The sequence below is a fragment of the Furipterus horrens genome, unplaced genomic scaffold, assembly GCF_987537825.1.
Source record: "Furipterus horrens unplaced genomic scaffold, mFurHor1.1.pri manual_scaffold_3, whole genome shotgun sequence".
Lineage (NCBI taxonomy): Eukaryota > Metazoa > Chordata > Mammalia > Chiroptera > Furipteridae > Furipterus > Furipterus horrens.
The window spans coordinates 101,731,806-101,747,280 of NW_028327173.1; the positions used below are offsets into that span (position 1 = coordinate 101,731,806).

The 15,475-nt window shown below is 43.9% G+C and overlaps 1 protein-coding gene and 1 long non-coding RNA gene across 5 annotated transcripts in view; one reads left to right on the top strand and one right to left on the bottom strand.

Moving 5' to 3' along the window:
- The window catches only part of RPIA (ribose 5-phosphate isomerase A), a 63,910-nt gene that overhangs the window by 13,086 nt on the left and 35,349 nt on the right, over positions 1-15,475 (bottom strand). For 2 of the 4 annotated variants that reach the window (XM_090269921.1, XM_090269924.1), the window contains 3 exons: positions 15,297-15,438; positions 12,938-13,037; positions 9,477-9,525 (listed from right to left, as the gene is read on the bottom strand). In XM_090269921.1, the coding sequence (XP_090126047.1) occupies positions 9,477-9,525; positions 12,938-13,037; positions 15,297-15,438 (291 nt within the window). Of the gene's footprint in view, positions 1-9,476; positions 9,564-12,937; positions 13,038-15,296; positions 15,439-15,475 lie in introns of those variants that run through there. The other 2 variants (XM_090269923.1, XM_090269922.1) reach the window with 2 other exon arrangements.
- LOC150015583 (uncharacterized) lies at positions 1,252-9,786 on the top strand. Its single transcript, XR_016509747.1, has 2 exons — positions 1,252-1,483; positions 9,374-9,786. It is a non-coding gene; the product is annotated as an uncharacterized LOC150015583 (long non-coding RNA).

The window sequence follows — 15,475 nt, forward strand, 5'->3', positions numbered from 1 at the left end:
CCACGAAAGAGCCTCCTACAATATGAGTTGCGTGAGGTAGGTTCTCAGTGAGTCAGCAGTTAAGGGCAAGAGGTGTTCACCGGGTTGATACAGATTCAAACTCAGCACCAGTGCTAGGTCACTCAGAAAAAGTCTCAGTGTGTATCAAGGCCAGCCTGGGGCTTGGGGACCTTTGTGGTGGGGAAGGGTCTCAGGGAGTCATCTGCCCCAAAGAGAATATGATTTGATTGTGTGGAAGAAAGGCTCTGCACATGATCGTTGCAAAAGTCAGGGTACGTGGGGGAAAATGACTGTCTGAAAGCCACACACCTTAGTTTTTCCCTATGTGTCTCTAATACTCCCTAGTCAGGAGGGTGGGGCCAGTCACACGGTTATTTTAAAAAGAAGAATAAGGAAGCTCTTTCTGAACTATTATGTATAATCTCCAAGACAGGAAAAACTAGGAAGCAAAGACCTGCATCTAATGTGCTTCTGCTTGTGTGAAAAGGGGCAGGACAAGGTGAGGATTGATTTGTTGACCAAAGAACAACTCAAGAAGATACAATTTTTGGTAACACTGGCTGACTCCCAGACAGGGAACGCTGAAGGGGTAGAAGAGACTTTTCACTGCTTACTCTTATAATATTAACTACATGAAATAAAAAAAATAAAATTTAAACTTCCAAAGACACCCCCCAATATATAAAGAAACTCATCTATCTTCAATGAAAAGCCAGGGGGTGAACAAACCTGCTGAAACACAAAGGTCCCTGGCACTAAACTGTGTCATGACTGCAGCTTCCCAAATGTAGACAAGAAGCCAGTGACTCTCAAACCAGTAGGAGATAATTAACATATGAATCATGAAAAAGAGCACAGGAAATGACATTCCCCAGCTCCCCACACACATCTCTGGGATTAAAAGGAAGACTGGCATCACCAAACACAGAAAAATGGGAAGATGCAGCTAGATAACTTTACAAATAAGTTGGAGACAGACCTATAACTAGATTACCCTTAGTTAACTCTAACCTTAGTTAAGTAGTTAATCATGTTAGAACCCGGATTAACCAGTAATGGAGAAACATGGGAGAAGGAGAGAGGAGGGAGAGCTATTCGTGTTAGGCAAGGGGAGCTAACTGTGTTAGTATAAAACCAGTTTACTTTGTCTACTTCGGGCGCGCATGCCCCAGGGTGGATGCGCGCCCGACTGCAGACTCGTGAATAAACGCCTCTTTTTCCTGCTGAAGTCTTGTGTCCCGGTGTTCTATTGTGAGCGTTTCTCACAATTTGTGGGCTCAACTGGGATCCTCTGCCTGTGTGCAGGAAGGAGCTCTGAGCCAAGACAGGGAGACGCATCCTACTTGCTCGCCCCCAAACACACCCATCTCACAGTGTCCGGAAGTGGACCTGAGACTTCTTGTTGGGACACCAGTAGAACCGACTCAAGGGAGAAACAAAAGCAAACACTGTGGTAACCAGGCAACCTCGTGCACGGGCCAAGGTAGGAAAATCAGACTTAAGTACTGCCTTGGTGGTTGGGCAACCTCAGGGGTCGAGTGTGTGTGGCTGAGATGTATCTCAAGATATGGAGTGCAGAGTCCCAATCCGCAGTTCAGTTCTCCCAAGAGGGAAATGGTCGGAGACGGACAAAGTGAATCTGGAGATGGACAAAGTGAATCTTGGGGTGTGTGCAAGAAATCTCCAGCACAGGGGACTGAGCACACAGGGCACGAACAAGAAACCTTCAATAAGGGGGGTTGAGCTCACAGTGTCTCCCTATATAAGAAATCTCCAGTAAGAGGGGCTGAGCATAGGAAGTCTACAAACAACAAACTTCCAGTACTGGGGTCTGAGTATACAGGGTGTGAGCAAGAAACTTCCAATAATGGGGGGGGGGGGGGGGGGGTTGAGCTTACAGGTTCATGTTCAAGAAACCTCTAGTAAGGGGGGTTGAGTACACAACCAGATTCAGTCACAGCCACGGGAATCGACGGAGGATGAGAAAAATTCTAAGCCTAGGGAAACTAAAGAAAATGAGGCAAAGAAACACCCCATAGACATTCCACCCAACAGTCCATTAGGGAAAATATTAGAGCATCGGGGAAAAGATCCTCAGACCCAGAATAAGAAAAAACAGAAAATGGTAAAATATTGCTGTTTCCTTTGGCCAAAGGAACCCAATAAGGGGCAATCTGCTTTCTGGCCCCAATTTGGGTCTGATTACACTTGGGTTTGTCAAGCCCTGATCTTATGTGTGAGTTATCAGGCATGAGCTTCTAAGGAAGAGAAGGAATATGCTCTCTGCTGGTTACAACCTACCAGCAGGTCTACAGGTCTCTTCCCTATAAATGAAAAAGAAGATAAAGCCTGGAACCCTCTGCCCTGTCTCCCACCACCTTACAACCCTGGCCAGCCGGCGGCCAACTGGGCGGAGGGACTCGGACAGACAGTACAGACGAATCAGGCCAAGGACACCTAACAGGTGCCCAACTGGTAGCTGTGCCCATGACACCCACAGCACCGGCGGGAACATCCTCTAGATTTAAGAAAAGAATTAGAATGATGTAAGTAAGGCCTGAAGTACTTTCCCATTCCCTCAGAGCAGCCGATGTTTCCCCTTAGGGAGGTCTCCATGGGTCCAGGACATATTAGATATGTCAAATGCTCCTTCAACAAGCACTGAAGTTAGAAACTTCAAGCGCAATATGAAGCGCTTGGTAGAAGACCCCTTTGGATTGGCAGAACAATTAGATCAGTTCCTTGGACCCAGCACATACATGTGGACGGAATTAATGTCTATACTAGACATCTTCAGTGGGGAAGAGAAGGGAGTGATCAGACGGGCTGCTATGAGGATATGTGAAAGGGAACATCCTCCTAGTCAGGGAATTGTCCCGGCCAAACAGAAGTTTCCCAATATAGAGCCTGAATGGGATAAAAATGGGCCGGAGGATAGGGCTCAGATGAGAGACTTTAGAAGCCCATCACCAGGGGAATCAAGGAGTCCGTTTCCCAAGCACAGATTGTCTCCAAGGCCTTCAAAATATAGCAAGAAAGAGATGAAACTCCATCAGCATTCCTACAGAGGCTCAGGGACCAGATGAGAAAGGATTCTGGTCTAAATTCAGAGAACACTGTAGGAGGACAGGGACTGTTAAAAGTCACCTTTGTAACAGAAACTGGCCAGATATTTGTAAGAAATTGCAGATGGTAGATGAATGGGCCAAAGAGAACAATTTAAAAACTCCTCAGGAAAGCTCAGAAAGTGCACGTTAGAAGAGAGAAGAAGCAGGAACTTCAAAAAGCTGCAGGATATCTCTGAAAATCTAGAAACTTTTAGCTGCCAGATACTGAGTCTGAGTATAGCCTTCACAGTGTGGAAAAGAACAAGGTTTGGAAGCATGTTTTGGTTAAATCTAAAGGATACTTAGAAAGTTTGTGAATGTTGCAGAACGTCTGTGGAATGTCGTAAAGATAAAAAGGAAACAGTTATGGAAGTTTTTACCTGGGAAAAGGAAACCTCAGCCGCTTGTGTTGATTTTTATAAAAGCATATTTTGGTCTGTTCTGTTGTGGAATTCTCTGTATCTGTTTCTGACTAATGAGACCCTAGGAAAGGTCATCTAAACCGGTTGGCGAAAATTCCTCTTGCCACCCAGGATCCAGGAAGGGTCATTCAGGGCTGCTGAGTGTTCCAGCCTGGGCAAGTGAACATGTCTTTGCCAAGGGCACGTCTCTCAGGGGACCAGTGGACAACTGGAGAGAGAGGGCCTAGCTGTCTTTGTTTTGAATTATTTCTCTGTTTATGCTCTGAAAGGAAAAATAAGGTTTCCCAGGGAAAGTGTAAGGCATGAAAATGAAAAGGTCTGTTAGAAGTTTATAAAGGCTTGGCAAAGAAATTGTCTGGTTTTAGTAATGGAAGGTATCATGAATGGAAATGCAGTTTTGAAGGACAAGGATTTTCCTTCACGCCTTTATATTTTTCTCCCTACCTGAACCCTCCAGTATTTGGCATTCTATAGAATTAAGAAATGACATGTTACAGAGTGGGGGTCTCCAAAAATCCCCAGAGCCTGCAGGTTGGGGGATGGGGAAAGGAAATAGCTTTTAAGATGCCTTCACATGCCTGTGGCTAGTGGCTAATGTCTTTGTTACGCAAATGGCTTTCATACTTTCAAGGCCCCAAAAAGATGGGAGGGGTTTTGACCATGGAATGGTATGGAAAGAGCATACAGAGCCTGCGCAAAGATCTGTGAATGGTCAGATCCGGTTACCATACCCACTGTGTCAGAGGATGCAGTCAGGGGTTTTAAAAAATGTGGCAGACATTTTAGTGAGGTTCTCCATGTGGTTTTGAGAAGAGGAGATTTCCATGCAGCTTTGAGAGAAACAAAGGAGATCCACATGGTTTGCAAGGAGGGCAGAGGAGAACTCCATGTGGCTTTGAAAAGGCAAACAGAGAATCATGTGTGATCCAGTGCAATATGACACATGTTTTCCTGGACTGTTATACAGAGGCTGATGATATCGTACCCCAGATCCTGAAGGAGACAGCTAACAGATAACAGATGGGGAACTTTTGGGCATGCTTTTGGCTTCTAGCTTTTTGGGGAGCAAGGGAAGTGCTGGGTCCCATGGGAGAACAGGGCTCTGAGCTGAAGTGCTCACTGTCCTCCCCAGGTTGGAATATTGTAAATAAAGACCTGTTTTCCTGTGTTTATCCCTGGCTGGTTTGGCTCAGTGGATTGAGCGTCGGCCTGCGAGCTAAGTGTCGCTGGTTCGATCTTCCAGTCAGGGCACATCAGAGAAGGAAAACTCTGACTCCAAAAAACCTCCGCTGACTTGCGGCATACCTCTTCAGGGGAAAGGCTAAGGGAGTAAACCCCGACAGAAAATCCGGAGCCGGAGTCCCTAAGGCGGTTTGACGTTGTAGTCAACACCGGCAACTCCTGCGGCGCACCTGAAGCCAAGCTGTATTGACTCCGTCTTTCCCTTGGACCCTTCAGCTGCGAAGAGAGGGGGCGTCTGCTGCATGGGCAACAGCAGACCCTCCATATCACCCTGCCCAGGCTCTGTAGCTTCAGCTTCACTGGAGAGGACACCCCAGCGTCATCGCAAGATGTCGATTCAACACGGGAGGAGACAGATACCGTGTCACTCCCGAGTCGGACTGCACAGCCATTCTCGGCGGTGCAGATAGACTCTTAAGAAGCTACACCATCGTCTCTCGAGACGGACGGCTGCCGACGAGTTGTTGTGTTTTATACCAAGGTGCCACATGAAAGAACCCCCTTTCACTCTGTAACAGTTTTGGCAAGCCCAGATGGGACTAATGGAACCTGTAGCCAGGTTCACTCTGTAACAATAAGGTTCCTTGGCAAAAAACTAATAGGACTACTTACTCATGGTGGTTTTGTCAGCCAAGGCTTTGACTGGGATATCATGCCTGAAGGAGGCATGCCTAGGCTCTGGTTGTTACCAGAAGCCCTGAGAAATGGGAGTTGACTTTCAAGGCTAATGAAAGCCAAGGAAGAAAAAGCGTGATACCCTGGTTGGTTGTGCGGTTCATGACAATCTTTCTAGGGAAGGAATGAAGTTTGTTTTCCTGATAGATGGCTAGGAGGAACCTTAAGACACAATGGAAAGCCTGAAGGACTTGCAAGGCCAGATGGCAGGTGTGTGACTCAGCTTCTGTGCCCAGAGGCCAGACTGAAGGTTGACCTGAAGGTTCCTCTTGTGAGTTCCAGTAAAGCAGACTTAAAAGATTATATGTGATCAATTGCTGCTCTTGTTGTGTTTATGCAAATGAACAGGCTAAATTAAAACTGGACTTAATGCAGTCCCTTTAACAACAAGGAGGGTAATCTTAAGGAGAAAAATCATGATTTGAGGAAGATCACAATGCTCAGTGGTAGACTATAAACTAGTGCAGCTAGTGTCTTAGAAAGTTTGTTTTCATTTAGAAGTTAAAAGTAGGTTTATAAAATCATCAGTAATGTTCAATCTACAGGCAAGGAGGACCTGTCAAATTGCCACTGTTAAATATCATTGCAGCAAAGGCCCTGTGGCTGGATGTCTCTACAGTCTTACAGATTCAGAGGCGGGTTTGTGGATTATGATGTGTGAGTTAACATGTATATTCTACCTTCTGTTTGCATAGGGCATACACCCATAATCTCATTACCTGAGTAATTTGTCTGTACGTATAGGCCTCTCTTAAGAAGCCCATCTGCATCACCACCTCTTGAAACTCAATGGTTTGGTTGAACTAAGTGGTTGGGTTGGTAAAGTGTGGGGCAATCTGTGGGCTTCACATTAAAACTGGTTTCTCTTTTTTGGTCCCACAACTTGGACAGAAAGGGCCCAGAGATCTGAGAAGGGGGAAATTCTAAAATATTCCCCTCAGCCAAAACGAAGTTTAGTGAGCAAAAGGGCTTTGAACAGATGTGACATGCCTTGCACACCTTCTGCCAAAGAAGCCAATTTTTTTTCCCAATGTAGGACATTAAACAATAATACCTGCCTGTTGTCATCTAGTGGTTATAGTTTTAATTATGCCTTTTAACCCCGTTACCAAATATGTTGCCCCCAGATTATGACAATGATGCCACTTTGTTCAGCAGTGCAAGCCCATGGAAGCTGAGCATGCCGTTGCCTGGGGACAGCCAACTGGCCTGGACTTTACAAAATCCTTCCCCATGTGGAAGGCCAACCTCCCCTCCTCACTCCCACTCTATTTGGGATTTCTAGACCCAGAGGTAGGTAGAACAACTGCCATGTCCAACTTGAAGCAGCAAGAGGAGCACAAGACCTTTGCCCATTGTCCTCTATAAGATTATAAAAGGTCTTAAGTCTGAGAGAGTGAATTGTTACAGAGTAAGGGCCCCCAAATTCCCCAGAGCCTGCAGTTGGAGGGTGAGGGAAGAGGACAGCCTTCAAAATGCCTTTGCATAGCAATGGCTGGAAGCTATTATCTTAGTTATACACACGGCTTTGGTTCTTCCAAAGCCCCAAGGAGATGGGAGGGATTTTGACTATAAAGTAGTGATGAAAAAGAGGTGAACAGCCCCTGGTGGATCATTTGATCCTCACATCTATATCGATGCCACTGGGGTCCCTTAAGGAGTTTCAGATGAGTTCAAGGCTAGGAATCAAATAACGCAGGGTTTGAGTCAGTCCTCTTCTTGTGGTCAACAATTAATAAGAGTGTTGAACCCTGGCTGGTGTAGCTCAGTGGATTGAGCGTCGGCCTGTGAACCAAAAAGTTGTTGCTTCAATTCTCTGCCAGGGTACATGCCTGGGTTACATGGCTCTGTGAAAGGCAACCAATTTCTCTCGTACATCAGTGTTTCTCTCCCTCTCTTTCTCGTCCCCTTCCCCCTCCCTAAAAATAAAAAATAAATAAAATCTTAAATAAAAATAAGTGATTGGATAAACTATATTTATTATAATCAGCAGTAATTTATTAATTATACCAGGGATGTTATAGAAGAAATAGCTCAACAGTAAGATGCCACTAGTCGAATGACCTGGGAGAATAGGATGATACTGGATATGATGCTAGCAGAAAAAGGAGGTGTATGTGTAATGCTCGGGGAACAGTGTTACAATTTTATCCCCAATAATACAGCTCCTGATGGGACTATCACTAAGGCTCTACAGGGACTGACCACCGTAGCAAATGAACTAGCAGAAAACTTAGGTATCAGCAATCCTATAACAGGATGTTTAGAAAACTGGTTTGGCAGTTGGAAAGGAATGATCAACGTCACGCTCTTGTCTCCTCTCCCTCGTAGTTGTAGCAGGCATCCTTACTGCTTTAGGCTGCTGTATTATTCCCTGCATCATAGGTTTAGTTCAGAGATTGAGACTACACTAACTATACAGATGCCAGTAATTTAACAACAGAGTACAGTAGTCCCTCTATATCGCGGTTCACTTATCGCGGCCTCACTGTATCGTGGGATTTTTAAAAATATTACATTTATTTATTGCGGATATTTTGCTATATCGCATGATTTTGTGGTACTGTATACATGTTGTTAAAGTTACGTAGGTTTAAGATTGTAGAATAAATGTAAGGTTCCGACTTCATAGGGTGGTCTAGGACGTAATACCCGCGATAAGTGAAGGAATACTGTAATCTCCTCCTGGAGGCTGAAGAAAATCCTTGCTATGAGGCAGAGAATCGGGAAATCCTCATGGGTTTTGAAGGAACAAATTAGAGGTTTGAGTAAGTCAATTTTCCAAGAGACGGGGACTTATTAGGGGTAAAGAAGCAAGTCAGTGACTCTCAAACCAGTAGGAGATAATTAACAGATGAATCATGGAAGAGGGGCGAGGAAATGACATTCCGCAGCTTCTCACACATATCTCTGGGATCAAAAGGAGGAAGATTGTTACAGTCACCAAACACAGAGAAATGGGAAGATATAGCTAGATAACTTTGCAAATAAGTTGGAGATAGACCTATCAGTAGATTACCCTTAATCACACCCGGAGTTTAGTAGTTAATCATGTTGTAAGAAACAAGGACATAGTGACTCCCAAACCAGTAGAAAGTCATTAGTAACAAAAGGCAAATGTAATTAAAGGGTCTTAAGGGTAAATGTAATTAGAGGATCTCTGAGAAGGGAGTTGACAGCACTGGCATATCTACAAATCACAATAGGGGCATTTAGATAACCGTGTTAGATTGTAACTCCCGAGTAACCAGTAATGGAGAAACGGGGAAAAAGGAGAGGGGAGGGGAAGCTAACTGATCTCACTTTAGGGCGAGGAAGCTAATCACTTTAGGGTGGCAATTTTAGGGTGGGGAAGATAATCACTTTCAGGGCAATTTCAGGGTGGGGAAGCTAAGACTATAAAACCAGGTTTCTTTGTCTACTTAGTGCGCACATTCTCCTGGCTGTGAGGGTGAGCCCGGTTCTGCAGACTCATGAATAAAGCCCTCGCTTTACTATTCAAGTCCTGTGTCCCAGTTTTATTGTGAGTGTTTCTCACAGTGTTAGGTTGTGAACCCAGATTAACCAGTAATGGAGAAATGGGGGAGCAGATGGGAGGGGGAGCCAATTCTATTAGTATAAAACCAGTTTGTCTACTTTGGGTGTGCATGTCCTGGCTGACTGCGTGCCCAACTCTGCCGACTAGTGAACAAACGCCTCACTTTGCTGCTGAAGTCTGTGACCCGGTGTTTTATTGTGAGCGTTTCCCACACAAAGATATGAAAAACGACCACTGAAGACCCATTCTTTTCAAAAATTCTGTAATACAAGGTGACAGCTTCCACCCGATCCACTAGAAGGCAAACCAGGTTCAGAGAATATTTGAAAAAAGGAGCAGAGATGAATGGCAGTAGTCTATGATCTAATCTGAAAGCAATCTCTCCTCAGGTCACTGAGATGAAGGGAATGACTGACCCACCCACCCCCAAATGATGGGGGACTCAAATGTATGGAAAAAGCTATTGTTTCAGGAACTGAAGATATGACCCACCTTGACTCCAGGAGACCATAAACAGTTCCACCTTTGTGCCTCAGGAGGACTGCAAGCAATCAAGATGGTATCTGAGCCATTGTACTCCTGGGTGAGACAACCATGGCCCAAGACACAGATGAAAGAATGCTGCAGCTTTTTTATCTGATTAACTTTTCCCCTGAATTCCAAACCTTTGTAACCTATACTTTTAATTCTCAGTATAAAAAGGATCTGTTTATAATGAAATTTAAGACAGTCTTGTTAGGGTTCAAACCCGCAGTCTTCTCAGACTGCCAACAATCTGAATAAAGTGCCCATAAAGATTCAATCCCTGTGTCTGCTTATTGGGTCTGGTAGGTGACAGGCAGCACGAACACCAGCTTTTCTGGTTTCACAAAGTGGGAGAGGCAGAGGTGGCTCAACATGAACACAGGGAAAGAACCCCAGTAGCTCTAACCCTTCTATAGAGAATGTCTTTCTGGGTGTAACTCAGTGGATCACCCAAGGGAATCCACAGTTCAGCTATTCTCTTAAGTGACCTCATGTATGGGAAGCCGGGGTGCTTGGTGGTGGCAAATGTAGCTCAGCCCCAGAGTGGAAAACCCCTGGGAGCATGGTGGCATGCAGGACCCACTCCACAGACCAGTTTTCCCGCAGGGAACCAGGCCTGCATTTCTATAATAGTTAAAAAGCTTGCTTTCTGCTAAAGGACCCCCTCATCCTGGGCTGAGAACAACAGATGTTCAGCGTGTAACCTTGAACCAGTCTCTTAGAGCCTATTCCGGGCCAATTTCTAAGAACAGGATGTGGCTAGACAAGTTATCCTTATCATCCATGCATGTGTAACATTCTTTTCTCTAACATGTAAAAGTAATAATCATATAAGGCAATGATTAGCACAATGATTCACAACTTTCTTGGATGTAATCCACCTAAGAAATCAATAAAAGCCTGTTAAGGCAGGGACAAACTGCGCTTTCTCCTCTAGAAAGTGGCCACTTCTGTCCCCTCTTCTCCACAGGATTCTTGCAGTCGCTGTGCATTTATTCCCTCATCCACAACGCCGTGGACTCTGCTGGTCAGAGGTCCGCGACACTCATGGATGGACATGGGGCAAGGGCAGGGGGACAGGGACAGACTGAAACTTGCCCTGCTTTTCCTCCCTAGATCTTGGCCCAGCAGCAATTATTATAATGTGCCAAATTGGAAAGACAAAAGAGAAAACAAACCACAGATGATCCTGGTTGCGTTGTACTAAATGATTTAATATCTAGCCTCTCTTCATTTTTTTCACTTTAAGTTCTTAAAAACTATGGAAGAAAAGGGATCACATGCTAAGCCTGACAAGGTCAGGGGAGGGCCTGCATGACAACCTTGCAAATTTGGAGACCGAAAGTAACTACACAGGATGATCTGAAATTAAAACTTATTAACTAAAACCAGTTTATGGCTGATAGTCATGCCCTAGGCTTGAATCTTCCCTGACAAAAGTCAATCTTTATCTTTAGCTTGTCCATTGTCCTTCTGCAGCTACAATAACATGCCTTTGGAGTGCCAACGTAAGACCACCTTTTCCAGATCCCTCCACCTACAAAAACCACACTGGACCAGAGACCACAAATCCCCTTTGTTATTATTATGATGTTAATTGTTGACTGTTAAGGATCCTGTACTCACCTGTGTAAAAGAAGTATGTGTCTATCATTTTACTTTTTATCCAATCTGAGGTTTCCCCACTTTGCTTTCTCCTGCTTCCCTAATCTATCACCAATGGATTTCAAGTAACCCCCTTATACCTTCTCCTTTTATTGTGATGTATAAATAAGGTGTAAAACTGTCATTTTCCAAAGTATTTTCTAAACTTGTTGAGGCTCTGCTTCCTGACAACTGTCATCAGTTTGGCTCAAATAAACTCACAAAAATTCTCTACAGGTTTGAATGTTTCTCATGTTGACAAACTTCTAACCATCTCTAGGATATAACATGTACTTACTGAGCTGGGGAGCAAAGTATGGAAGAAAGTTTCTCACGAAGGACATCTCAATGTCTCAATAAGCCAAGAGCGGTCTGAACAGGAGCAACAGAGGCACCCTGTGGTACTGCGAGAAAAGCTCCTACAGAGGAGCAGTGCTGGCATGGGTGAGGCATCTTCTCCTGGTCCCCTGGCTCTGTCTGCATTATCATTAAGACGGATGCCCCCATTTTATTAACAGTGCCCTCTATGTCTTCTCTTCCTCGTGCCTTCTTGGCTCTTTAGTTCTTCCAACAAAAAGTTAACACACTGAGAGAATAAGCATAATTCAGCTCATCTTTTTAAAAATTTAAGAAATCTGGTAAAAAACTGTCAATGGAAGACTAAAATCGTGACCTAAAGTAAGGCTGGAAAAATTAGCTCTTTGTTACATGGCATGTACTCACACTATTTCCAATCCCAAATAGCATGAATAACTCAGACTCTAGCATATTTAATTAATGAAGATACTACCCTTTTTTCCTAGGGATGCACTCATTCAAACACTCCCTTGTGTGCTGAGCACCATTTAATTCACTGAATCCTCCAACAATCCTAAGAGGTAGATATTAGAATGAGCCTCTTTCACAAAGGAAGAGGTATTAACTGCACAGAAGCCACACTGACAGAGCAAAGCTGGGTTAGGACCCTCACTCAGGCAGTCTGCTCGAGGATCTACTCTCAGCCAAATATACTCTGCTAAACTGACCTTATCTGCCTTATCAGCCACGAATATTCCATGTCATGAAGTATTCCCAGTTAGAATATTAGTCTCTCAATATCATAACACTAATATTTCTCACCTCTCCCTCCTCCTTTTAATCCCCTTGTATGGGCTCTTAGTATCTCCTCCAGCACACACTTATACACTGCCCACCAGACTTTACCCAGGGCCCTCATAAAAGCTACATCAGAGGCTCTCCACTGCTTCAAATGTGCATGTCACACAACCCCTCTTTGACCTGGCTCTCAAAGAAGGAAGGACTAAAAGTTCAGGGTCTAGAAACAACCTGGGACTCTCACATTGAAGCTGCGGCCCTTGGGCAAATCCTTTAACCTTGCTCAATCTGTGTGCTCTTTATAACTATGCAATCAAACAGGGGAGTCAAATGAGACTCTTAAACACTTTGTGCAGTGTCTAGATTAATTATGCTGAGGCTTAGCTCAAAAGCCACCTCTCTCCCATGGAACTTCCCTACACTCCCCAAAAGAAAGAACTTCTACTCACTCTAGACTCTTGGTATTCTAGCAGAATTTAACACATGCCATCTTGTTTGAGGGCATGGCTTCTACACAGCCACAAAGCTTTCCACAGGTTTAAATCATGTTCTCCAGGTGGGAGCATTCCCTATGACACGTGGCACAATATCTTGCCTATCGTCTGTACCTATGAATGTTCCCTGATTCTTAAGCAAAGGTCCTGGGAGGAAAGGCTGTATGCAGAGAGGGTGAATGCCACTCACATTACCTGGGATCATTTTGATAGCCGTGTTAACTTCACTCCATTTGTGCACGCGGTCAAACTTCCAGTCCAGGATAAAATTCCCATTATCTGTCACCACGGGACCCTAGGAGATAATTTTCCATATTACTGACTATAGAGACACAAGTAGGCAGAGACAGACAGGAAAGTGGAGGCAATAACCAAAGACAAATATCCTAACTAACCCACTCCAGCTAGTATTCCCACCTCATGCTCTCTAGAAGGCAGTGCTGAGAGGCAGTAATGAGAAGAGCCTGGAGTCAGAATCTGAGTCCAGACCTCAGATGAGCCATTAACTTCCATGGGCTTCAGATTCTCAACTGCAGAAAGGAGGCAACAATCCACACTTCGCAGGCAGCTTATGTATAAACCACATGGGTCAGCACTGACCACAGGGAGTGGTCATGGTGACAGCTCAACAATTCTTAGCTATTATTAGACTGAAAACTACAGCAGGCCACCAATGAGGCACAATAGTCTCAAGAGCTTCACATTAAGTAGCGTTAATAATGTAAAATGAGACAATGCTATCTCACTCTTCAATCAGGCAGTCCCATCAAAGACAGGAAGTAGAGATGGTTTCTGAGGTCATATAGGCAGGGGGTAGTTTTAGTTAATTAATCTAGGATTCCTCAACAGCTTTGGGCACTAGGAAATGCTTAAGACCACAAATGCTGACAGAACACTGCAGTCAAAGGGAAAGAAATGAGGGATCCCCTGCAGACTGGAGGAAAAGGCAGGTTAAGACCTCCATGAAAACAGGATGCTGAGGCTCTTATCTGGAATAAACCCAGCTATGAGAGAGAACTTCCAACAATCTCCTCCTGGACTTCAAAAGGAGCCAGGGTCAGAGATCTGCACAATCTCTATGATTAGGACAATGATTTTAAAAAGTCACAAAAACACCAGGAAGAAAACACATCAAAACAAAAATGTATCAAGGAAGAGTTACAGATAATCTTTCTTTTCTATATCTCCCAAGCTTTTTATATAGTTAATAGTTATACTATATTTAGTTTTTGGATTATTACTTTTAATTTTTTTTGTTTGTTTATTTATGGGTAAGAAAAACAAGTTCAGTGCAACTTTAGAAGCTGAAGCGAAACATTTGGATTAAGTATCTGGAGTGTATTCTTGAGGAAGGGTTCGTATCCCCCAAGAAATTCTACTTTTGTCAAATTTAACCAAAGAATAAAAAAAGAGGAGGAAAAAAGAAAATTACACCATGAAACCTGAAAAACTTGATGCCCCAGGGGGCCTGGGCTTAGCAGATGTTAATCAGGGTGGTCCAGGCAGGTATGGGATAGAAAGTTCAGATCAGCTGAGGAGTGTCAGCCCCTCAGGAGACAAAGAATCACTTCCCCATTTGGTACAGACAACACACACTACATTAAGCTTTATTTACAAGAGTTTGAATAGAAAAACTAATAGAGCCAGCACTCTAAAAATAAACCAAGAAACCTATTTAAAATAAATAAACAGGCTCCCGGATTCCAGGTTGCTTCTCTTCCCGGATGAACTACAGCATCTCAGGAAACCACTCCAGGCAGCCAGGGAACAATGCTGTGGACCTGCCATCTGCTTGTGACATAAGATTACATGCTACAGGGACCCAACCAGGAGGCCCACAGCGAGGCTTTTAATTCTGTAGAAGCCCTTTCTATTCTTTCCTCTTCTGAGGTGGATCCAGGAAAAAGAACTTGAAAACTTGGCTGCAATGGATTTGGAACTACAGAAAACAGCTGAGAAGTTCAATGGTAATCTAAGAGGCTGACAGCTGTTGGAGCCAAGGGCCATTTTAAGAAGCAGGCTTCACATTACCTATTTCCCACCACTTCCCTGAAAGACACCATTTATTTACTCAAAGGCAGAAAGCGAATTTGCCAGTCATTAAATGTTGAGGCAATTAGAAATGTCTTTAATTATGCCAGAATGCTATTATATATAAGAATAGCATGACTTTTAGCATTCTTTCTCTGCAAAACCAACATAAGAACATGCTTGTGATAACGACTGTGCTACCATCCTTGAAAAATTATGTTTGTATCCATTTAAAAGAATAAAAGATTCACCTGAAGCCACACAATAAAATAAAATAAAAGAAGTACAGGGGAGTACAGCGTGGAGGGGAGCAAAGGGGGGAAAATTGGAACTATTGTAACAACATAATAAAATATACAAAAATAAAAGAAGTGCATGAAAGCTAACTGCACAGTTCAGGCAGAGGCCCTAACTAAAGCAGAAAACACTGAGGACATGTGGGCACTAGAAAGTTTTACACCACAACTGCTGACACAGTACTAAGAACCGGGCACATCCTCCAGAAACCTCCCCGGCCACTTACTGCCTTGTTGACAGCCAAGCGAAGTTCAACCATGCCCCCAAACTTCTGAATCACAGCTCGGCTCACTGGGACATAAGCCATAGGGATGACCTCAATGGGGATTCCCTTATGCCACTGATCCCCAAGGTTCTTTGAATCTTTCCTGGAAGTAAAGAGTTAAAAACTACAATAAATGTAAT